The 26345-nt window shown below is 41.5% G+C and overlaps 1 protein-coding gene across 1 annotated transcript in view; it reads right to left on the bottom strand.

Moving 5' to 3' along the window:
• Positions 1-25247, bottom strand: part of LOC126932644 (5-hydroxytryptamine receptor 5B-like) — a 40867-nt gene extending 15620 nt beyond the window's left edge. The window contains 1 exon segment of the mRNA XM_050751716.1: positions 24471-25247. Within this exon segment, the coding sequence (XP_050607673.1) occupies positions 24471-25247 (777 nt within the window).
• Between the last annotated feature and the right edge of the window lie 1098 nt (positions 25248-26345).

The following is a 26345-nucleotide window of genomic DNA, read 5'->3' as shown; positions in this document are numbered from 1 at the left end:
AGAGCCTCATGTCTTCTGCCACCATCCAGCAATGGAAGGCTCACCTGTTAGCCTGCAGGCAGGGTAAAATCTCAGACCCTTCATAGTACTTGACATATGTCTAGCACTTGGCTAGGTGGCTCCATACATGGTCCTACTCAGTTATAACAGCAACCACGTAAGGAAGGAAGGAGGAAACCAAGGCTCAGAGCACATTAAAGATTAGCTCCACCTCCAAGCTGGGTCCCCATCTCTAATCTCCTACCAGGAAGAACCTTACCTCTATCACAGGCTCATTGTAAGGACTGAAGGAGACAGTGGTACAGAGTAGGCCCTCAGTAAAGGTCAACTTCATGGCGCCCATCTCTTCTCACCCCTCTAAAAAATGCCAGCTGCCACAGGAAAAAATCTACAAATCTTCAATCCTCTGATGTTGTCAGATAAATGTCTTAGGAAGAAGAAATAGAAATAGAAAAAAATCAGAAAGAAGGAGGACAGTTCCTTAATCATTTGTGGAACTTACCACTTTGTGTTGTGACCACAAGGATCACACACTGACTATAGCAAGATGCTTTACAAAGTTGGTGTCAGGGGACCACATTAATCCTAACAGTGACTCAAGCCCTACCACATCTGAGGAGAGAGCATTAAGAACTTTCCAATTAAGCTTGAAGGCAATCTGGATTATAACTGGAAAGTACAGTTTCTCACCAGAGCTTGTGGATCAGGGCTCAGAACACCTGAGGCTTCATTCTCTCTGTCCAAGGTTTAGTGAGATAACTAAGCCCAAGTCTTATTTCTCGCCAAGGCACTTTAAAGAGATAACTAATCAAAATAGCCCCCAAAGTAAACAAATGTGACTGGCTTATTTTAGAACCCAAAACAGAAAATTTTCTCAGCTGTTTCTTAAGGAGATTTTCTTGTAAAAACAAAAGGAGAACACTGATAGGCTTGAAGAAAATAAATTTTCCCCTTAGTGTAATCATAGGCACTACAGAATGTAGTCTTGCTAAACTCTTGGGTATGATCATAACATAAGGCACAATTGCTATTGCTATTTGGAAAACATGGATTTTTGTTGTTGTTGTTGTTGTTGTTGTTGTTGGGAGTTTAGTCACCCTGGCATGGCTAAAGACCTACTGGAGTTAATGCTGAGGAGGGGAAGGTATAATCAAATGTGTTAATTAAGTTTAAGTACATTTGTGTTTTCAGCTCTGGTATCATCTGATCTAAAATCATCCCCCTTTACTAGTGGAAGCTGATTCCTTGTACAGGGGGCGGATGCAATGGGGAGAGCGGAAGTTGTGTCTTTTTCACATGCATTATTTAGCTTCAGTGTTCTTATATGTGCCTTACAGGGCCAGGGTTCCAGGACAGAAGACTACACCTGCCTCCAAGAGTGCTAGTTAATACCCTCTGTGGGTTCCTTCTCACAGGCGAGACAGCACTACAGAAGGCTGAGCTTCATCCTCCAGGGAAGGGCTTCAGGAATTGTTCTATGCAAATTGGACAAGCTAGCAGCTGCATAGCTTTCTGGGTAGCAAGTTCAAAGCTTCCTTTAATTTTTCAAGGGAATTTTGTGACCTACTCCGAAAAGTTAAGAAGCATGGAGTTTAGGTCTTATTTTTCTACTGAGAAGTCCAAAGTTCTCCCAAAACTACACAGATATAAGAAATAGCTTTTTGCAAGGTCATATGTGGAGACACGATCCCTATACCTTACTTGTTATATCTCTTTTGTTTCTCTCCCTCCTCCTCCATTATTCTCTAACAATCCGATAAGAGAGAAAATAGACAGGGAAACAGAGGTAAAGAGGCAGGATGAACATAATGATGTAGGGGGAACAAGGAAGAACTTTATAGAGACTGAGAGAATCAGGAATATTTCTGAAGGTGTAGGGAAAATACTTGATGCATCCAAGTATTTCTGAAAATTTTCAGACAATTAGGTGCCAGTCTTAAACGAATCCAACCATAAGCCAGATGTTTTGTTATCACTGATACAATTTGATTCATAACATTTAATTTTCTAGAGTTAAAATGACCTTGCAGTCTGGCATGAGAATATGATTGAGCCCACAGTTCTTAAAATAGAATCAGAAGAAGGGTGGTGATTTTCTACCGCCCTCTTTTCATATCTGAGTTCAGGCTGAACCCAGCTCTCATTTGTGGTTTTATCTGCAAGCCCACCAGCCATTCAGTCTTTCAGGTGATCCAGATTACAAGTAAGCATTGGAAAAGCAGTAAAAACACAAAAGGTTTAGACAAGGACTCTACAAGAAAGTTACAGGCCAATATCTCTGATAAACATAGATGCAAAACTCCTACACAAAATACTAGCAAACTGAATTCAATAGCACATTAAAAGGAACATTCACCATGATCAAGTGGGATTTATCTCTGGGATGCAAGAATGGTTCATCATACACAAGTCAATAAATGCGCTATACCACATTAACGGAATGAAGGACAAAAATCATATGATCATCTCAATAGATGTAGAAAAAATTCTGGACAAAATTCAACATCTTTTCATGATAAAAATTCTCAACAAATTAGGCATAGAAGTAATGTACCTCAACTCAACACAATAAAGGCCATATATGACAAGCCCACAGCTAACATCATACTCAGTGGTGAAAAGTTGAAAGCTTTTTCTCTAATATCAGGAATAAGACATGGATGCCCAGTCTCATTTCTTTTCAACATATAATACTGGTGAAGTTCTAGCCACAGCAATTAGGGAAAGAAAGAAAGAAAGAAAGAAAGAAAGAAAAGAAAAGAAAAGAAAAGAAAAGAAAAGAAAAGAAAAGAAAAGAAAAAAGAAAGAAAGAAAGAAAGAAAGAAAGAAAGAAAGAAAGAAAGAAAGAAAGAAAGAAGAAAAGAAAGGAAGAAAGGAAGAAAGGAAGAAAGGAAGAAAGGAAGGAAGGAAGAAAGGAAGGAAGGAAGGAAGGAAGGAAGGAAGGAAGGAAGGAAGGAGAGAAAGAGAGAGAGAGAGAGAGAGAGAAAGAGAAAGAGAGAGAGAAAGAGAGAAAGAGAGAGAGAGAGAAACAGAGAAAGAGAGAAAGAGAGAAGGAAGGAAGGAAGGAAGGAAGGAAGGAAGGAAGGAAGGAAGGAAGGAAGGAAGGAAGGAAGGAAGGGAAAAGAAAGAAAAAGAAAGAAAGGTAGGTAAACAAAAGAAAGAGAGAGAGAGACAGGAGTAAAAGGCATCAAAATATAGAAGGAAGAAGTGAAAATCGTGTTTTTTTAATAACATATCTTCTTTTTTTCAGACAGAGTCTTGCTCTGTCACCCAGGCTGGAGTGCAGTGGCATGATCTTGGCTCACTGCAACCTGTCTCCTGGGTTCAAGCAATTCTTCTGCCTCAGCTTCCCAAGTAGCTGGGACTACAGGCATGCACCACCACACCCAGCTAATTTTTGTATTTTTAGTAGAGACAGGGTTTCACCATGTTGGCCAGGATGGTCTAGATCTCCTGACCTCGTGATCTGCCTGCCTCGGCCTCCAAAAGTGCTGGGATTACAGGCATAAGCCATTGTGCGCAGAAGACAACATAACCTTATATATAGAAAACTATAATACTCCACCAAAAACCCTGGAACTAGTAAACAAATTCAGCAAAGTTGCAAACTGTCCCTCAGACCACAGTGCAATCAAACTAGAACTCAGGACTAAGAAACTCACTCAAAACAGCTCAACTATATGGAAACCGAACAACCTGCTCCTGAATGACTACTGAGTACATAACAAAATGAATGCACAAATAAAGATGTTCTTTGAAACCAATGAGAACAAAGATACAACATACCATAATATTTGGGACACATTTAAAGCAGTGTGTAGAGGGAAATTTATAGCACTAAGTGCCCACAAGAGAAAGCAGGAAAGATCTAAAATTGACACCCTAACATCACAATTAAAAGAACTAGAGAAGCAAGAGCAAACACATTCAAAAGCTAGCAGAAGGCAAGAAATAACTAAGATCAGAGCAGAACTGAAGAAGATAGAGACACGAAAAAACCCTCCAAAAAATCAATGAATCCAAGAGTTGGTTTTTTGAAAAGATCAACAAAATTGATAGACCGCTAGCAAGACTAATAAAGAAGAAAAGAGAATAATCAAATAGATGCAATAAAAAATGAGAAAGGGAATATCACCACCGACCCCAGAGAAATGCAAATTACCATAAAAGAATACTATGAACACTTCTACACAAATAAACTAGAAAACCTAGAAGAAATGGATAAATTCCTGGACACATACACTTTCCCATGACTAAATCAGGTAGAAGTTGAATCCCTGAATAGACCAATAACAGACTCTGAAATTGAGGCAATAATTAATAGCCTACCAACCAAAAAAAAGTCCAGGACCAGACGGATTCACAGCTGAATTCTACCAGAGGTACAAGGAGGAGTTGGTACCATTCCTTCTGAAACCATTCCAATCAATAGAAGAAGAGGGAATCCTCCCAAACTCATTTTATGAGACCAACAGCATCCTGATAACAAAACCTGGCAGAGACACGACAAAAAAAGAGAATTTTAGACCAATATCCCTGATGAACATCGATGCAAAAATCCTCAATAAAATACTGGCAAACCGAATCCAGCAGCACATCAAGAAGCTTATCCACCATGATCAAATGGGCTTCATGCCTGGGATGCAAGGCTGGTTCAACATACACAAATCAATAAAGGTAATCCAGCATATAAACAGAACCAAAGACAAAAAACACATGATTATCTCAATAGACACAGAAAAGGCCTTTGACAAAATTCAACAGCCCTTCATGCTAAAAACTCTCAATAAATTCGGTATTGATGGAATGTATCTCAAAATAATAAGAGCTATTTATGACAAACCCACAGCCAATATCACACTGAATGGGCAAAAACTGGAAGCATTCCCCTTGAAAACTAGCACAAGACAGGGATGCCCTCTCTCACCACTCCTATTCAACATAGTGTTGGAAGTTCTGGCCAGGGCAATCAGGCAAAAGAAAGAAATAAACGGTATTCGATTAGGAAAAGAGGAAGTCAAATTGTCCCTGTTTGCAGATGACATGATTGTATATTTAGAAAACCCCATCATCTCAGCCAGAAATCTCCTTAAAGTGATAAACAACTTCAGCAAAGTCTCAGGATACAAAATAAGTGTGCAAAAATCACAAGCATTCCTATACACCAATAACAGACAAACAGAGAGGCAAATCATGAATGAACTCCCATTCACAATTGCTTCAAAGAGAATAAAATACCGAGGAATCAAACTTACAAGGGATGTAAAGGACCTCTTCAAGGAGAACAACAAACCACTGCTCAATGAAATAAAAGAGGACACAAACAAATGGAAGAACATTCCATGCTCATGGATAGGAAGAATCAATATTGTGAAAACTGCCAAGGTTATTTATAGATTCAATGCCATCCCCATCAAGCTACCAATGAGTTTCTTCACAGAATTGGAAAAAACTACTTTAAAGTTCATATGGAACCAAAAAAGAGCCCACATTGCCAAGACAATCCTAAGCCAAAAGAACAAAGCTGGAGGCATCACACTACCTTACTTCAAACTGTACTACAAGGCTACAGTAACCAAAACAGCATGGTACTGGTACCAAAACAGAGATATAGACCAATGGAACAGAACAGAGCCCTCAGAAATAATACCACACATCTACAACCATCTAATCTTTGACAAATCTGACAAAAAGAAGAAATGGGGAAAAGATTCCCTATTTAATGAATGGTGCCTGGAAAACTGGCTAGCCATAAGTAGAAAGCTGAAACTGGATCCCTTCCTTACACCTTATACAAAAATTAATTCAAGACGGATTAGAGACTTAAATGTTAGACCTAAAACCATAAAACCCCTAGAAGGAAACCTAGGCAATACCACTCAGGACATAGGCATGGGCAAGGACTTCATGTCTAAAACACCAAAAGCAATGGCAACAAAAGCCAAAATTGACAAATGGGATCCAATTAAACTAAAGAGCTTCTGCACAGCAAAAGAAACTACCATCAGAGTGAACAGGCAACCTACAGAATGGGAGAAAATTTTTGCAATCTACTCATCTGACAAAGGGCTAGTATCCAGAACCTACAAAGAACTCAAACAAATTTACAAGAAAAAACAAACAACCCCACTAAAAAGTGGGCACAGGATATGAACAGACACTTCTCAAAAGAAGACGTTTATGCAGCCAACAGACACATGAATAAATGCTCATCATCACTAGCCATCACAGAAATGCAAAGCAAAACCACAATGAGATACCATCTCACACCAGTTAGAATGGCAATCATTAAAAAGTCAGGAAACAACAGGTGCTGGAGAGGATGTGGAGAAATAGGAACACTTTTACACTGTTGGTGGGACTGTAAACTAGTTCAACCATTATGGAAGACAGTGTGGCAATTCCTCAAGGATCTAGAACTAGAAATACCATTTGACCTAGCCATCCCATTACTGGGTATATACCCAAAGGATTATAAATCATGCTGCCATAAAAACACATGCACATATATGTTTATTGTGGCACTATTCACAATAGCAAAGACTTGGAACCAATCCAAATGCCCATCAATGACAGACTGGATTAAGAAAATGTGGCACATTTACACCATGGAATACTATACAGCCATAAAAAAGGATGAGTTCGTGTCCTTTGTAGCAACATGGATACAGCTGGAAACCATCATTCTCAGCAAACTATTGCAAGAACAGAAAACCAAACACCGCATGTTCTCACTCATAGGTGGGAACTGAACAATGAGATCACTTGGACTCAGAAAGGGTAACATCACACACCGGGGCCTGTTGTGGGGTGGGTGGAGGCGGGGAGGGATAGCATTAGGAGATATACCTAATGTAAATGCCAAGTTAATGGGTGCAGCACACCAACATGGCACATGTATACATATGTAACAAACATGCATGTTGTGTGCATGTACCCTAGAACATAAAGTATAATCTAAAAAAAGAAAAAATAAATAAAATAAAATACATATGGAACTTGAAAAACTCAACAGCAAGAAAACAAATAACCTGATTAAAAATGGACAAAAGACTTCAATTGCTATTTCTCAATAGAAGATATACAAATGGCCAAGAGGTTTATGGAAAAAAAAATCAACATCACTAATCAGAGAATGCAAATTAAAATCACAATGAGATATCACATCATATCTGTTAGAATGGCAGTTATCAAAAGATGAAAGAGAAGTGTTGGTAGGATGTGGAACAGAATGCTTGCACATTGTTGGTGAGAATTTACATTAGCACATCCATTATGGAGAACAGTATGGAGGTTACTCAAAAAACTGAAAAGAGAATTATCATATGATCCAATAATCCTACTTCTGGGTATTTCAATTCCAAAAGAATTGAAATCAGTATACTGAAGAGGTATTTTCACCCCTATGTTCATTGCAGAATTATTCGCCATAGCCGAGATATTAAATCAACCTAAGTGTCCATCAAGAGATGAATAGGAAAAATATGGTGTATATATATGATATATATGGTGTGTGTGTGTGTATATATATAAAATACTATTTAGCTTCAAAAAGGAGGAAATTCTGTTACTTTTGGCAATAGAGTTGAAGCTGGAGAACATGATGCCAATCGAAATAAACCAGGCACAGAAAGATAAATACTCCATGATCTCATTTTTATGTGGAATCTAAAAAAAATCAAACTTATAGAGGTAGAAAATCGAGTGGCGGCTACAGAGGCTGGAGGGTAGAGGGTAGGGGGACTGGAAAATGGAGAGACTTTGACTATATGCTACAAAGTTCCAGTTAGACAAAGGGAAAAACTTTCAAAATCTGTTGCATAGCAAGGTGACTATAGTTAATAATAATGTGATGAATATTTAAAAATTGCTAAAACAATATATTTTAAATTTTGTCACTACAAAAAATAAAACATGTGAAGTGATAAATATGTTAATTTTCTTGATATCCATATGTGTTTGTGTGTGTGTGTGTATGTGTATATATACGTGTGTATACATATATATCCCAAAACATTGCATTGCTCATTCAGAGGCAGAGCAAAGATGGCCAAATAGAAGTCTTCATTTATTGTCCCCCCTGTAGGAACAACATATTGAACAACTATCCACACAAAGCAGCACCTTCATAAGAACCAAAAATTTGGTGAGTGTACTAGTCAGGGTTCTCTAGAGGGACAGAGCTAACAGGATAGATGTATATATGAAGGGGAGTTTATTAAGGAGTATTGACTCACATGATCACAAGGCGACATCCTACAGTAGGCCACCTGCAAGCTGAGAAGCAAGGAAGCCCGCCCATGTCCCCAAAGCTCAAAAGTAGGGAAGCTGATAGTGCAGCCTTCAGGATGTGTCCGAAGGCCCAAGAGCCCCTGGCAAATCACTGGTGTAAGTCTAAGAGTCTGAAAACTGAAGAATTTGGAGTCAGATGTTTGAGGGCTGGAAACATCCAGCACAGAAAGAAAGATGAAGGCCAGAAGATTCATTGAGTCAAGTCCTCCCATGTTCTTCTGCCTGCTTTTATTCTAGCCACATTGGCAGCTGATTAGATGGTGCCCACCCAGACTGAGGGTGGGTCTGCCTCTCCCAGTTCACGGACTCAGATGTTGATCTCCTTTGGCAACACCCTCACACACATACCCAGGGACAATATTTTGCATCCTTCGATCCAATCGAATGGACACTCAGTATTAGCCATCACAGTGAGTGATCACAGTTTCTGGTTTTAACTTCATATCACTGAAAGAGGCACTGAAGAGGATAGGAAAGACAGTCTGGAATTGCTGATACCACCCCTTCGGTGTCCCCTGGCAGTGGCTATGTGGTGTGGAGAGAGAATCTGTGTGCTTGTTGGAGGGAAAGTGCAGTGATTGTGAGACTTTGCATTAAAACTCAGTGTTGCCTTGTCACAGCAGAAAGCAATGCCACGCAGAACTCAGCTGATGCCTACAGAGGAAGCATTTAGACCAACCCTAGCCTAGCCATAGGGGAACTGCCCATACCGGTGGTCAGAACCTGAATTCTGGCAAGTCCCACCACTGCAGGCCTGAAGTGCTCTGGGGATCTAAACAAACTTAAAAGGCAATCTAGGCCACAAGGACTCTAATTCCTGGGCAAGTCCTGGTGCTTTGCTGGACTTGGAGCCAGTGGGCTTTGGGGGCAAGTAACCCAGTGAGACACCAGCCAGGGCAGCCAAGGGACTGCTTGTGTCACCCCTCAGCAAACCCTAGGCAGCACAGCTTACAGTTTCAGGAGAAACTCCCCTTTGCTTGAGGAGAGGAGAGGGAAGAGTAAAGATGACATTGTCTTGTAATTTTGATACCAACTCAGCCACAGTAGGATATGGCATCAGGCAGAGTCTTGAGGCCCCCATTCCAGACTCTAGCTCCTGGACAACATTTCTTGACACATCTGGGCCAGAAGGGGGCTTCTGCCTTGAAGGGAAGAACCCAATCCTGGCAGGATTCATCACCTGCTGACTAAAGAGCCCTTGGGCCATGAATAATCAAGAGTGATACCCAGACAGTACAAGCCATAGGCCTTGGATGAGACTCAGGGATGTGTTGGCTTCAGGTGTGACCCAGCACATTCCCAGCTATGGCAGCTATGAGGAGAGACTCCTTCTGATCGAGAAAAGGAAAGAGTAAAGGAGTTTTTGTATTGCAGCTGAGGTACTAGCTTGGCCGAAGTAGGGTGGAGCACCAAGCAGACTCTTAAGGTCCCCAATTCCAGACCTTGGCTCCTGAACAACATTATTAGACCTGTCCTGGGTCAGAGGAGAGCCCACTGCCCTGAAGAGAGAGTCACAGGTATCACAGCATTGACCACAAGCTGACTGAAGAGCCCTTGGCACTTAGTGAATATTAATAGTAGCTAGGCAGTACTCGCCACAGGTGTGAAGTGGTGGTAGCCATGGAGAGAGACTCCTCTTGTGGAAAGGGGAGGGGAGAGTGGGAAGAACATGGTCTTGTGGCTTGGGTGCAAGCTTGGCTGCAGTAGATTAAAGCACCAGGTAGATTTCTAAGGTTTCCGACTCTAGGCCCTGGCTCCTGGACAGAATCTCTGGATGTGCCCAGGGCCTAGGAGAACTTGCCGCCCTGAAGGGAAGGACTCAAGCCTTGTTGGCCTCACCACCTGCTGATTGCAGAGCCCTGGGGCCTTGACTGAACCTAGGCAGTAGCCAAGGTCATAGTTATTGCAGGCCTTGGGCAAGACCTGGTGCTGTGCTGGCTTCAAGTCTGACCCAGCACAATGCCAGTGCTGGTGGCCACAGGGATACTTGTGTTACCTCCACGTAGTTCAGCACAGAGCGATTTTGTTTGTTTGAAAGAAAGGGAAGAGAATAAGAGGTTCTTCCCGGTAATTCAGAGAATTCCTCCAGATCTTAACCAAGACCACCAAGATGATACCTCTCTACAAGCCTACAAGAGCCACAGCGTTACTGGGATTGCATTGCCCCCTAATTCAGATATGGCTGTAGTGACTGAAAAGTTAGATTACAACACTGAAGTCTCTTTGGATACCTGGAAAGCCTTCCCAAGAAGGATGGGTACAAACAAGCCCAGACTGTGAAGAATACAATAAATGAATAATTCTTCAATGTCTAGATACTAACAAACATTTACTAGCATCAAGACCATGCAGGGAAATATGATTTCACCAAATCAATTAAGGAAGGCCCCAGGAACCAACCCTGTTGAGACAGATATGTGATCTTTCAGATAGATGATTCAAAATAGCTCTTTTGAAGAAACTCGATGAAATCAAGATAACACAAAGAAAGAATTTGGAATCTCATCAGATAAATTTAACAAAGAGATTGAAATAATTAAAAAGAATCTAGCAGAATTCTGGAGTTGTAAAATGCAACTGACATACTAAAGAATGTAAGGGTATGTTAGCAGCAGAATTGATCAAGTAGAAGAAAGAATAAGTAAGCTTAAACACAGGCTATTTGAAAATACACAGTCAAAAGAGACAAACAAATAAAAAAGAATGAAGCATACCTACAAGGTCTAGAAAATAGCCTCAAAAGGGCAAATCTAAGAGTTATTCACCTTCAAAAGGAGGCACAGAGAGAGAGAGAGGGGAGAGAGAAGAGAGAGAGAGAGAAGTATAAAGTTTATTCAAAGAGGTAACAGAGAACTTCCCAATCCTAGAGAAAGATATCAATACCCAGTACAAGAAGGTTATAGATTACCAAGCAGACTTAGCTCAAATAAGACTACCTCAAGACATTTAATAATGAAACTATCAAAAGTCAAGGATAAAGAAAAGATCTTAAAAGCATTAAGAGAAAAGAAATAACCTACAAGGAGCTCCAATACGTTTGGCAGCAGACTTTTCAGTGTAAAACTTACAGTTCAGGAGACAGTGTCATGGCATATTTATCATGCTGAAGGAAAATAAGTTTTATCCTATGATAGCACATCCAGCAAAAATATCCTTCAAACATGATGAAGAAATAAAAACTTTACCACACAGAAGCTGAGAAATTTCAACACCAGACCTGTCCTATAAGAAATGCTAAAGGGAGTTCTTCAATCAGAAAGAAAAGGATAGGCTGGGAATGGTGGCAAACACCTGTAATCCCAGCACTTTGGGAGGCTAAGGTGAGCAGATCACTTGAGGCCAAGAGTTTGAGACTAGCTTGTCCAACATAGCAAAACTCCATCTCTACTAAAAAAAAAAAAAAAAAAAAAAAATAGCCTGGAGTGGCAGTGCATGCCTGTAATCCTAGTGTGAACCCAGAAAATCTGAGACAGATCTCAGTTAATTTAGAAAGTTTATTTTGCCAAGGTTGAGAATGTGCACCCATGATAGCCTCAGGAGGTCCCGACAACATGTGCCCAAGGTGGTCAGAGCACAGTTTGGTTTTATACATTTCAGGGAGACATGAGACATCAATCAACATATGTAAGATGAACATTGGGTGGGTCTGGGAAGGGGGAACAGCTTGAAGTGGAGAGAATTCTTCCAGGTTATAAGTAGATAAGAGACAAATGGTTGCATTCTTTTGAGTTTCTGATTAGCCTCTGCAAAGGAGGCAATCAGATATGAATTTATCTCAGTGAGCAGAGGGGTGACTTTGAATAGAATGGGAGGCAGGTTTGCCCTAAGCAGTTTCCAGCTTGACTTTTCTCTTTAGTTTAGTGATTTGGGGGCCCCAAGATACCCTTTCACACTAGCTGCTTGGAAGACTGAGGTGAGAGGATCGCTTAGGCCGGGCGCGGTGGCTCAAGCCTGTAATCCCAGCACTTTGGGAGGCCGAGACGGGTGGATCACGAGGTCAGGAGATCGAGACCATCCTGGCTAACACAGTGAAACCCCGTTTCTACTAAAAAATACAAAAAAACTAGCCGGGCGAGGTGGCGGGCGCCTGTAGTCCCAGCTACTCGGGAGGCTGAGGCAGGAGAATGGCCTGAACCCGGGAGGCGGAGCTTGCAGTGAGCTGAGATCCGGCCACTGCACTCCAGCAAGGTGGACAGAGTGAGACTCCGTCTCAAAAAAAAAAAAAAAAAAAAAAGAGGATCGCTTAAACCCAGGAGTGGGGGGTTGCAGAGAGTCAAGATACTGCACTCCATCCTGGTGACACAACAAGACTCCACCTCAAAAAAAAAAAAAAAAAAAAAAGAGAGAGAGAGAGAAAAGAAAGGCAGGGAGGCAGGAAGGAAGGTAGGTTAATAAGCAATAAGAAATCACCCAAAGGCACAAAATTCACTGGTAATTGTAAGTACATAGAAAAGCACCGAATATTATAACATTGTAATTGTGGTGTATAAACGACTCAATCTTGAGCAGAAAGACTAAAAGATAAACCAAAAAAAAAAAAAAACTATGACAACTTTATAAGACATAGTACCATACAATATAAATAGAAACACCAAAAGTTAAAAAGCAGGGGAACAAAGTTAAAGTGTAAAGTTTTTATTCATTTTCTTTTTGCTTATTTGTTTGCTTATGCAATCAGTGTTAAGTTGCCATCAGTTTAAAATATTGGGTTATAAGATATTATTTGCAAGCCTCATGGTAACCTCAAGTAAAAGAACACATAACACAAACACAAAAAATAAAAAGCAAGAAATTAAAACATATCACCAAAGAAAATCACCTTCACTAAAAGGAAGACCAGAAGGAAGGAAAAGAGACCACAAAACAACCAGAAAACAAGTAACAAAATGACAGAAGTAAGTCTTCACTTATCAATAATAAGTGAATGTAAATAAACTAAACTTTACAATCAAAAGAGATTGAGTGGCTGAATGATTTTTTAAAAACCACGGGAGCCAACAATCTATTTCCCACAAGAAATACACTTCACCTATAAAGACGCACATAGACATAAAGAAATGGAAAAAGATATCCCATGCAAATGGAAACCAAAAAAAAAAAAAAAAAGAAGAAGAAGGAGGAGGAGGAGGAGGAGGAGGCCGGTCACAGTGACTCATGCCTGTAATCCCAGCACTTTGGGAAACCGAGGTGGGAGGATCATGAGGTAAGGAGTTCGAGACCAGCCTGGCCACTATGGTGAAACCACGTCTCTACTAAAGATACAGAAAATTAGCCAGGCGGGGTGGCAATGCCTGTAATCCCAGTTACTCAGGAGTCTGAGGCAGGAGAATCAATTGAATCCAAGAGGTGAAGGTTGCAGTGAGCCGAGACTGCACCATTGCATTGCAGCCTGGGTGACAGGGTGAGACTCCATCTCAAATAAATAAATAAATAAATAAATAAATAAATAAAGGAACACAAATAAAAAGGAGTAGCTATACTTATATGCAACTAAATAGATTTCAAGACAAAAACTATAAGAGACAAAAAGGTCATTATATAAAATAAAGGGTTCAATTCAGCAAGAAGATATAACAATTATAAATCTATGTGCTCCCAACATTGGACCACTCAGATCCATAAAGCAGATATTAGTAGAGCTAAAAAGAGAGACAGACCACAAAACAATATTAGTTGGAGATTTCAACATTCTACTTTCATTATTGGACAAATTATCCAGACAGAAAATCAACAAACCAACTTTGGACTTAACCTGTGCTATAGACCAAATGAACCTAACAGATATTTACAGAACATTTCATCCAACAGTTGCAGAATATACATTTTTCTCCTTAGTACATGGATCATTCTCATGGATAAACAGTATGTTAGGCCACAAAGCAAGTGTTAATTAATTTTTTAAAAAATGAAATTATGTTACGTATCCTCTCTGACCATAATGGAATAAAACTAGAAATCAATAACAGAAATTTTGGAAACTATGCAAACACATGGAAATTAAACAATATGCTCCCAAATGACCAGTGGGTCAATGAAGAAATTACGAAGGAATTTAAAAATTTATACCCTGGGTGCGGTGGCTCATGCCTGTAATCCCAGCACTTTGGGAGGCTGAAGCAGGCAGATCACGAGGTCAAAAGATCGAGACAATCCTGGCCAACATGGTGATACCCTGTCTCTACTAAAAGTACAAAAATTAGCTGGGCATGGTGGTGCATGCCTGTAATCCCAGCTACTCAGGAGGCTGAAGCAGGGAAATCTCTTGAACCTGGGAGGTGGAGTTGCAGTGAGCCGAGATCCCGCCATTGCGCTCCAGCCTAGTGAAAGAGTGAGACTCTGTCTGAAAAAAAAAAAAAAAAAATTTAACAAATGATAATGGAAACACAATATACCAAAACCTATGAAACACAGTGAAAGCAGTATTAAGAGGAAAATTTATAGGTGTAATTGCCTACATCAAAAAAGAAAAAAAAAAAAAAAACTTTCACAAAAAGCCCTAATGATGCATTTTAAAGAACCAGAAAAGCAAGAGCAAACCCCACTCAAAATTAGAAGAAAATAAACAATAAAGATCTAGCCAGAAATAAATGAAATTGAAATGAAGAAAACAATAAAAACATCAAGAAAATGAAGACTTAGTCTTTTGAAAAGATAAACAAAGCCAACAAACCTTTACCAGATAAAGGAAAAAGAGAGGAGACCCAAATAAATAAGATCAGAGATGAAAAAGGGGGCATTACAACCGAGAGCACAGAAATTCAAAGGATTATTAGAGGCTACTATAAGCAACTATATGCCAATAAATTGGAAAGCCTAGAAGAAATGGATAGCCTTCTACCATGGTTGAACCATAAAGAATCCAAAACTTGAACAGATCAATAACAAGTAATAAGAACAAAGCCATAATAAAAAGTCTCCCAGCAAAGAAAAGCCCAGGACCCAATGGTTTCATTGCTGGATTTTAGCAAACATTAAAAGAAGAACTAATACCAAACCGACTTTTTAACTATTCTGAAAAAAAAGGAGGAAGGAATACTTCCAAACTCATTCTGTGGTGGGCAGTATCATCTTGATACCAAAACCAGACAAACACACATTAAAACAAACAAACAAAAAACTATAGACCAATATCCCTGATAAATGTTGATGCAAAAGTCCTCAACAAAATACTAGCAAATCAAATTCAATAACACATTAAAGATATCATTCATCATGACCAAGCAGAATTTATCCCAGGATGCGAGAATGGCTCAACATCTGCAAATCAGTCAATGTGACACATCATATCAACAGAATGAAGGACAAAAGCCATACGATCATTTCAATTGATATTTAAAAAGCATTTGATAAAATTCAACATCTTTTCATGATAAAAACCCTTTAAAAATTAGGTATAGAAAATAACATATCTCAACACAATAAAAGCCATAAAAGACAGAAACACTGCTGGTATCATATTGAATGGGAAAAAACTAAAAGTCTTTCCTCTAAGATCTGGAACATGACAAGGACATTGTCCATGATAAGGACACTGGATCATGACAAGGACAGTGTCCATGACAAGGACACTGTCACCGCTGTTATTCAACATAGTATGGGAAGACCTAGCTAGAGCAATCAGACAAGAGGAAGAAATAAAGAGCATCCAAATTGGAAAGGAAGAAGTCCAATTACATTGTCGTTGTTTGCAGATTTGGAAAAACTTGAAGATTCCACTGAAAAACCATTGGAACTAAAAAGCAAATTCAGTAAAGTTGCAAGATACAAAATCAACATACAAAAATCAGTAGCATTTCTATATTTCAATAGCAAATAATCTGAAAAAATAAATTTAAAAAGTTATTCCACTTACAATAGTTGCATATAAATTAAATACCTAGGAATTAAAGAAGTAAAGGATCTCTAGAATAAAAACTATAAAAGGCTAATGAAAGAAATTGAAGATGACATGTAGTCCCAGCTACCTGAGAGGCTGAGGCAGGAGAATCACTTGAACCCAGGAGGCAGAGGTTGCAGTGAGCCGAGATCATGCCACTGTACTCCAGCCTGGGCAACAGGGTGAGACTCCTTCTCAAAAAAAGAAAAAAAAAAGAAAAAGAAATTTCCACAATATAATGGAAAGGTATTCCATGTTCATTGATTGGAAGAATAAATATTGTTAAAATGTTCATACTACCTAAAGCAATCTACAGGTTCAATGCAAGCCTTATGAAAATACCAACAACATTCTTTACAGAAATAGAAAAAACAATCCTAAAATTTATATAAAAACACAAAACAACAAAACTGGAGGAATTACATTACTGGACTTTAAACTGTACTACAAAGCTATAGTAACCCAAAGCATGGTACTGGCATAAAACAGACACAAAGACCAATGGAACAAAATAGAGAATCCAGAAAAAAATCCATGTATCTACAGCAAACTCATTTTTGACAAAGGTTCAAAGAACATACACTGGGGAAAGGACAGTCTCTTCAATAAATGGTGCTAGGAAAACTGAATATCCGTATGCAGAAGAATGAAACTAGACCCTTACTTCTTGTCATATGTAAAAATCAATTCAAAATGGATTAAAGACTTAAATCTAAGACCTCAAACTATGAAACTACTGCAAGAAAACATTGGGGAAGCTCTCCAGAACATTTGATATGGCAAAGGTTTCTTGAGTAATACCCCACAAGTACAGGCAACCAAAGCAAAAATGGACAAGTGGGATCACATCAAGTTAAAAAGATTCTGTAGAGCAAAGGAAACAATCAACAAACAGACAACCCATAGAATGGTAGAAAATATCTGCAACCTATCCATGTGTCAAGGGATTAATAACCAGAATATATAACGGGTTCAAATAACTCTATAGAGAAAAATCAAATAATTTGATTAAAAAGTGAGTAAAATATTTGAATAGACATTTCTCAAAAAAAGACATACAAATAGCAAACAGGTGTACTAAAAGGTGCTCAACATCATTGCTCATCAGAGAAATGCAAATCAAAACTACAATAAGATATCATTTCACCCTAGTTAGGATGGTTTGTATCCAAAAGATAGGCAATAACAAATGCTGGTGAGGAAGTGGAGAAAAGGGTACCCTTGTACACTGTTGGTGAGAATGTAAATGAGTATAGACACTCTGGAGAACTGTTTGAAGGGTCTTCAAAACACTAAAAATAGAGCTACCATATCATTCAGCAATCTCACTGCCAGGCATATATTGAAAAGAGAAGAAATCAGTACATAGAAGAGGTATCTGCACTCCCATGTTTATTTCAGTGCTATTCACAATAGCCAAGATTTGAAAACAACCTAAGTGGTCATTCATAGATGAAGGATAAAAAAAATGTGGTATATACATACAAACAATGATATCCCATCATAACAGCATGGATGGGACAGGAAGTCATCATGTTAAGTGAAATAAACCAGGCACAGAAAGACACACTTCACATGTTCTCACTTATTTGTGGGAGCTAAAAATTTAAACAGTTGAACTCATGGAGATAGAGAGTTGAATGATAGCTACTAGAGGCTAGGAAGGGTAGTGGGAGGTGGTAAGAGAGAAGGGTTCATGGGTACAAAAATACAGTTAGATAGAATGAATATGATCTAGCATTTGATAGTACAACAGGGTGAATATAGTAAAAAATAATTTATTGTACATTTAAAAATAACTAAAATAGTATAATTGGATTTTTTTTTTTTTTGAGACAGAGTCTCACTCTGTTGCCAGGCTGGAGTGCAGTGGCATGATCTCAGCTCACTGCAACCTCCGCCTTCCCATGTTCAAGCAATTCTCCTGCCTCAGCCTCCCAAATAGCTGAAACTACAGGCACGCACCACCACACCCAGCTAACTTTTGCATTTTTAGTAGAGATGGGGTTTTACCATGTTGGCCAGGATTGTCTCGATCTCTTGACCTCGTGATCTGGCCGCCCTGGCCTCCCAAAGTGCTGGGATTACAGGCATGAGCCACCGCACCTGGTCTGGATTGTTTGTAACACAAAAAAGGATAAATGTTTGAGGTGATGGATAACCCATATACCTTGATGTGATTATTGCACATTGCATGCCTGTATCAAAATATCTCACGTGCCCTATAAAAATATAAATCTACTGTATACTCACAAAAATTAAAAATACAAAATTTTTAAAAATTACATTGTATCCCATAAATATATACAATTATTATTTGTCAGTTTAAAATAAATATATAAACATAAATGGCTCTGTACAGATTTTGGGTCACTCGGGGCCTACTGCACGTAACCTTTACGTCAGTGTGTCATTGTTCAAACAAAATGTCAACAAAAATATTTGACTTAGAGAGTCAAATTTTTGTAATACAGCATTATCTAAAATCTATGCTCCAAGTTGACATAAACCCTAAAGCTCAATACCTCACATTTACTTTGCTCTTCACAATTTACATAGTGCTTTCCCATACACTATTAAATCTTTCAAATACCATTGTACTTTGGACAGCTTTCTAGCAGAGCACTTATAAGACTTTATTGCATTCATAATTCTATAATTATAATCTACTAAAAATCCACTGGGATCAGGAAACTGCTTATTCATTCTTAGAAACCTCAGAGGACATTGCCTGATACATAAGATCAGTAAGTCAATCAAGTAATTTTGAACACTACATTCAACACTTTTTGGAAAACACTTCTCCCAAAGATGAAGCCTAATTCCTCTTTTCTTGAGTGTGAGCTGGACTTAGTGACTCACTGCTAATGAGTAGAAAATAATCATATGTGACTTCTGAGACTGTCATAAAAGGCACTGCAATTTCCTCCTTGTTTCACTCTCTTGGATGGCTTGCTCTGGGGAAAGTCAGCTATCATGTGGTACCACCCAAATAGCCCTTTGGAGATGTCCTTTTCTCAAGGATCTGAAGCCTCTTGTCAACAAGCATGTGAGTGCTCCATCTTGGAAGCAAAGTTTCCAGCCCCAGTCAAGCTTTCGAATGACTGCAGCCCCATGCAACATCTTGCCTACAGCCAAAAGAGATGTCAGGTCAGAACCACCCAGCTAAGCCATTCCCAATGCCCAACCCACAGAAACTGTGAGTTAACACATGTTTGTTCTTTTAAGCCACTAAACTGTGGGATAATTTTCTACACAAGCAATAAATAATCTACCTATGATTATAAGGAATAGCAATAAGAGAAATAAAATCATACTTTTCTTATTATTTATAAGAGAAATAGAAAAATAACGAAAGTAATGCGGTAGCTATTATTTATGGTTTACTATTTGAGGGACTCCACATATGCTAGAATCTCATTTGCTCTTCACAAGATTATTATAAGACACGTGGTAATATTTCCATTTTACATATGCAGAATTGTAGGTGTAGATTAAGTCACTTGGCTGAAGTGCTAATCAGTGGCAGTCGAAAAAATGGAAACCCACGTCTCTTTGTTTCCAAGTCCCATGCTCTTAACCACTGTGTACATTATCTCCCAATATGTATGTATGGATTAAGAATGAGTGCAGGAGCCCAATTCACAATTGCAAAGATATGGAACCAACCTAAGTGCCCATCGACGAATGAGGAGATAAAGAAAATGTGATACACATCATGGAATACTATTTGGCCATAAAAAGGAATGAAATAATGTCTTCACAGCAACTTGGACGAAGCAAGAGGCCATTATTCTAAGAGAAGTAACTCAGGAATGGAAAACCAAGCACCATATGTTCTCACTTATAAGTGGGAGCTAAGCTATGAATATATGCAAAGGCATACAGAGTGATATAATGGGCTTTGGAGACTTAGAAGGGGATACTAGTCTGGTGACAACTGCACTAAAATCTCAGAATTAACCACGATATAATTCATCCATGTAAGCAGAAACCACTTGTAGCCCAAAAGCTATTAAAAAATATATTTAAAAACTTTTAAAAGAAGGCAATAGTACAATTAAAAAAAAGAATGAGGGCAAGATATTAACCAAGGTTTCATTATAATTTGTGTGGTCCCTAGACATCTTTGCCTTCATGTATCCCTTCCTTCATTAAGAAATACTTAAAATTATGTTAATTTAAAGACTAGTATAAGCAAGTATAAGCAAGACTGGATTCATTATAATATATTCATTAGTGTTATATTCATTTTTCCTCTAATTTTAAAAGAAATTAAAACATTTCTATGGGTCCCTAAAAGAATTCTGGTTCTCAATAGTATGACTACGCCTGATGGATAACTAGGTCCCAGCATCAAATTGCACACAGAAGTCAAACAAGCAATAGCAAAGAAAAGAGAGACAGAAAAAAAAAAAAAAAACAAAAAAAAAAAAAAACCCTTTTGATGTCACATTTTAAAAGCCAAAGAAATAATGTTTCTTCTTTTCTAAACAGTAAAGGGCAAAGGGCAGTAGGAAGTAATTGTAACCCATGAGGGTTGCTTTGGGGTGGGGAGCAGATTATACTGTACATGGGATGCTCAGAGTCTCAATTTAACATGTTGAAAGAAAAGACACCAGGGCAGGAATTAAACTTGTCCCCTGACAGAAGCAGGCAAGGCTTTTGTGCTCAATTGTGTTCAGCTCTCCTGGAAAGGAGAGTTCACATGAAGAGTTTTGAGATCCTGCTTCATGGGACCCACCTTGACTGGGCTATGACTGCCTCATTCCTCTCAAACTGAGACACCCATGAGCAGAGGGGCAGGCCTCAGAAGTCAAGTCCCTGGAGACAGCATAGAGTAATGAAAACAGTGATTTTTTTTCTTTTTTGAGTTGGAGCCTTGCTCTGTCGTCAGGCTAGAGTGCAGTGGCACGATCTCAGCTCACTGTAACCTCTGCCTCCCAGGTTCAAGGGATTCTCCAGCCTCAGCCTCCCGAGTAGCTGGGACTACAGGTGTGCGCCACCATGCCCAGTTAATTTTTGTATTTTTAGTAGAGATGGGGTTTCACCATGTTGGCCAAGATGGTCTCGATCTCTTGACCTCGTGATCTGCCTGCCTTGGCCACTCAAAGCGTGGGATTACAGGCGTGAGCCACCGTGCCTGGCTGAAAACAGTGATTCTTAGATCTGGTACAACCTTCAGCCTCTCTACCCAGTAACTGTGTGGTTTTGGATGAACTAGGTTTGTGGTGCCTTACCACAGTTTTCTCTTGCAGTTTTCTCATCTGTAAAATGAGGGCCTTTTGGCAAAGACAGTGCTCACCAGATAGCCACATGTTCTGCTCCAATTCACTGCCAATGGCTGGCCAATGGGCTGCAAATAGTGGTGACATGTTTCCAGTTCAGGGTAAGGCAGTGAAAAGCTGGTATATCTCCATATGTAGATCTTCTCCCACAGTATATCGGGAAGGCAAATGTGCAAGACAGCATAGCTAAAAATGATAAATGGCCCAAATTCATGAGAGACTGCCTGGAAGAGAGCTATGCAGGTAGGCCACCAGACCCACATTGAACTTTAAGTCAGAGTGAAATAAACTTCTGGTTTGGGGTTACATGTTACCACAGCATGCCTTAGCTTATCCTGACTAATACAGACTTAATACCAATTTTACTGAATTGTGGGAATGAAATGAAAGGGTGAATGTAAAGCATCAGAAATGTGTCTGGAAGAGACAATTCACTCAGTAAACATTTTTTTTTCCCTCTCAACTTTCAAAAACTGCATTTTGCCCCAAAGGATTAATCATTGCCCAAAAAGTACATTCTGATAAGACCCCCCCTTTTTTTTTTTTTTTTTTTTTTTGAGACAGAGTCTTGCTTTGTTGCCTAGGTTGGAATGCAGTGGCGTGATGTCTCGGCTCACTGCAAGCTCTGCCTCTGGGGTTCACGCCATCCTCCTGCCTCAGCCTCTGGAGTAGCTGGGACTACAGGCGCCCACCACCGCCCCCGGCTAATTTTTTGTATTTTTAGTAGAGAGGGGGTTTCACCATGTTAGCCAGGATGGTCTCGATCTCCTGACCTCGTGATCCACCCCCCTCGGTCTCCCAAAGTGCTGGGATTACAGGCGTGAGCCACCATGCCCGGCCAAGACCCCTTTCTTATAATACTTTAGTGTTGGGACCTAGACACAGAATTCTGAAAAAGATGAAGGTTTTACACAGCCTCATCAACAGAGGCCTTCAAGCTTCATATAGACTCCTGTTCCCTACAGCAAACAGTACAGACACTTTGCAGAGCCTAAACTCAATCCAACTCATTTCCCCTGGAGTGTAGAAAGATGCAGGTGGGGGAAAGTAGAGAGAAAGTATTCCTGGCACAGTGTTTTACACTTTTGTTTAGGTGTCTTGTTGCCAGAAGGCTTGCCAATGTGGACTCAGGAACATTACCCAGAAGCTTGAGTGAGGGCTTGCTGCGACCCAAAGAAGCAGCATGCAACTGAATACTACTCCATCTACAATCTCAGCATCCTGTGATTCGAGGCCCTTAGACATGACTTAGAACAATACGGCATGCTAGAGTAGTTGAGGCCCAAAGTGGGGAAGGGCTTACCCCAGGTCCTCCTGCTGGGAGTGGCTACATTTTAGTACTTCCTCTGCCTCTCCGTGCTCTCTCTATCCACCAACGGACACTCCAGATTGTCCAGCCTCTCATCCAGTCACCTCTTCCTTATGTCACCTGCCTGAATGGGAGCTGTCAAAAATGAACACTAAAATAAAATAAGGCTTGGCAAGCTTTTCCGGCGTCCATTTCACTGTAATTTCTCTAACTGCACATTGGATTGATGCAGCTATTAAAAGTCAGCCCTACCTTGGCAATCAGACAGAAAAGCTATAATCACCCCAGGCATTTCCAAGGGACCTTTCAAAGAACATCATTAATTCTGAATAAAGCTCTCCCTCACCAACACTTTCCAATTATAGTCTTGACATTCCTATTTTATGCTGCAAAATTCCTCTGCCATTTAATGAAGAAGAAAAAAGGCCTACTTTTAAAATCGCATATATTTGTCTGGTAGCCTAAGTACCTGAGTTAATTTTCCAAAATTAAAACAAAACTAGCAACAAAAAACTTTCCTTGTTTTTTTTCCTCTTCTATGCACCGCTTCCCTCCCCCATGTATTGTATCTGCAAAGGGCAACAAATCCTGTTAATCTAAAGGACTGGGAGCATGTTAATTCAAATACCTGAGACCCTCAAAAGAGAAAGTTGAGGCTTCCAGAGTGAGAAGGATGCTGAGCACCTATTAGATCCTGGCCAAAAGGCAGAAAGCTTCAGACAGAATAATAAATACGGTGAGAGAAGATCTGCCGATTGCAATTTTGCTCATCTCATTACATTTCTAGCATTGTCTTCCTGCTCCTTATGGATTGCCGGGCAATATCCTATTGAACCCCTTCTTTCTCCAGCCAGTCTGCCACCCAGTGTATGCCAGCCACTATGCAAGGGGCTCTACATTCTTCATCTCACGTAATCCTCACTAAGAGCCCTATGAATGAGGAATGAACATGTTTAAAGATGAAGAAATGAGACCCACAGATATTAAGCAACTGTCCCAATGTCCCAAGCTGGGATTTGAATCCATGGTTCTCTTTCCTAAATCACTAGAGGATAGCTCTGGGGTTGAGATAAGAAAAGTAAAGTGACACCGATTATTATATTTTAAAATCCTCACTGTTCCCCTTGGCAGGGTGCTGGCTAATAGAGTTGGGGAATAGTCTCTGAACTGCAGGGGATAGACTGGGGTACCGTAGAGACAGAAAATAAGGCGTGATTGGCCACAGGAATTTCTGCAAGACGAATTCCCAGTCCACTGCATCCCCTCTAGGTCTAGTTGGGACCAGGAAGTCGCGGCTCCAGGACTCACATGGACGGGGGCGTTTCAGGGGGAAAACAACAGATAGTGCAGGTAACAGGGTGTGCCCTCATCGCTACTGAGACAGGCTGAACCTACAAGCCCCACCGGCCATATCGTGCGCCGTGGGTCGGTGTCACATCGAGCTCCCTAATGTGCAGATGGTGAAACCTTTTCCTCTGCGCGCACCAAGTACGCAGCTGGCGAAGCCCCCGATTGCGTGCCAGATGCGCCGGTGACTAGCCCCTCGGTGTACACTTCAGAAGAACTGATGGCAAACTTTTCCTCGTGCGCCCCAGGTAGGCGCGCGCTCCAATCGTACAAGCTTCCGCCCACTCTCCCATTCGTCAAGCTGCCTCCTTCTCTAGCAAACCCTTCCCCAAGCAACATTGCGCAGCCCACCCCTCACCTGCATGGTGGCCGGCAACGGCAGCACAGCTCTCCCGCGGCGGCCGAAACGAAACTTGGCTGCCTTGTAGATCTTCCAGTAGACGAATAGCACCACGCCAAGCGGCAGGTAGAAGGCGCCGCAGGTGGAGAAGACGGCATAGGAGAGTTCCTGGCTCACCTGGAAGCGCTGGAGCCGAGCGTCGTACACCTCGCCCCAACCAAAGAGCAGCGGCGCGAGGGCGATGAGCGCAGACAGCGCCCAGGTGAGCGCGATCATGAGCGCCGAGGCGCGGCGGCGGGTGCGCAGCGTGTACTGCAGATGGCGCGTGATGGTCCAGTAGCGGTCCAGGGCGATGGCCGCCACGTTCCAGATGCTGGCCGTGCAGCACAGCACGTCGAAGGAGATCCACACGTGGCACAGGCTCCGGCCCAGTAGCCAACGTCGCCCGGTAGACAGCTCACTCACCAGGCTCAGTGGCATCACCAACGCTGCCACTAGTACGTCCGAGACGGCCGTCGAGGCCACCAAGTTATGCGGCACGCGATGGAAGGCACGGACCCGCAGGATGGTGACCAGAACCAGCAGGTTCCACAGGAAAGTGGCTGCGATCAGCAGCACTAGTAGCGTCACCACCAGCACCGTGAAGACAGAGAAGGGCGGCTCCCGACCCGGCAGGACGGCATTACCCGGGGTCGAACTGAGTATCCCGCTCGGGCTTGGGCTACTGCTGCAAGTCTTGGGTCCCAGGGCAAGGGCAACGCTGGCGGTGGCCACTGAAAGATTAGCGGCTTCCATGGCGCTGGGGGTCGAAGCTCCAGGGCAGGGAGCGCACGAGTTGTCAGTGAGCTCGGCGTGGACCGGGCAGGTGGGGGCGTGGAGGGGGTACTGCCTGCTGGGGGAGGGTAGGAGAGGGGTCCAGGTCGTCCTACCCTGGTCCCTCCTGCGGGCAACAGCCCACCTCTGGCACTTATGCCTGCAGTCCCCGTAGACCCTCTTTTCCAGTAGAAAGAGTAAAAGAGAGCAGGACCCCTCAGTCTAGCTCCCCCTCACCAGTCCCTCCCACCACCTCTCTTAGCGGTCCCGGGTGCCACCGACTGTCAGGGGGCTGGGAATCAGCGCGGCCGAGTGACCCAGCGCAGCTTGTGCTTGGAGAGTTGCCCCCTCCCCCACCCAGCGGCGGCGGGAGATGAGCTGCACCTGGAGTGGGCGGGGGTGGGCGGAAGCCGGGGGTGGCTGGAGAACCCACCAATAGGAGCCGGGCCTTCAACTCTGTCCCAGCTGGTTTCCCTGCCTCTGCGAAGCAGAGAGAATCCTGAGGTAGTCTCCGCGAAAGGTTTACAACTGGGGAGAAAGTTCCTTGCCGTCACCTCCGCGGACCCCTCGCACCTGCTGGTGGCGCGGTTTTGACACTGGGAAACAAGGGTACCGCCCTGCCCCAGCCAGGGGCTTCTGGTTTCCTGTCATCTCGATTCTACCTATACCTGAAATAGGAAACCCAGGTATTGGAGTTTACAAAACAGAAGGCTCCTAAGCCCAGCCCGATCCTGCCGCTTCGTTTCCAGCAGTCCGCCCGGCGAGGGCTTGGTAGCGCCTTGAGAAGTTCACTCGCTGGCTCTGTGCGGAAAGAACGCGGCTCCTGAGCAATCTGGCGGAGATGTGGAAGAGGGACCCTTTATACCATCATCTTCGCCAACTCTAACCTCCCCCATCATGTCCCCCTACCTCCAACATACGCGCACTCTCCACCCAGCCCTGTCCTTTCAGTTTCTAACATTCCTGACTATATGTCTTCACATCCAGGTTCAAACTGGAGTTATTTTTGTTGAGCCTTGGGCAAAAGCAGGAACCAATTAGAAAAGCGACACTCCCCCAGCCTCTCACACTTAAAAAATA

The sequence above is a fragment of the Macaca thibetana genome, chromosome 12 (assembly GCF_024542745.1).
Source record: "Macaca thibetana thibetana isolate TM-01 chromosome 12, ASM2454274v1, whole genome shotgun sequence".
Classification (NCBI taxonomy): Eukaryota; Metazoa; Chordata; class Mammalia; order Primates; family Cercopithecidae; genus Macaca; species Macaca thibetana.
This window is presented reverse-complemented; position numbering and strand designations above follow the sequence as displayed.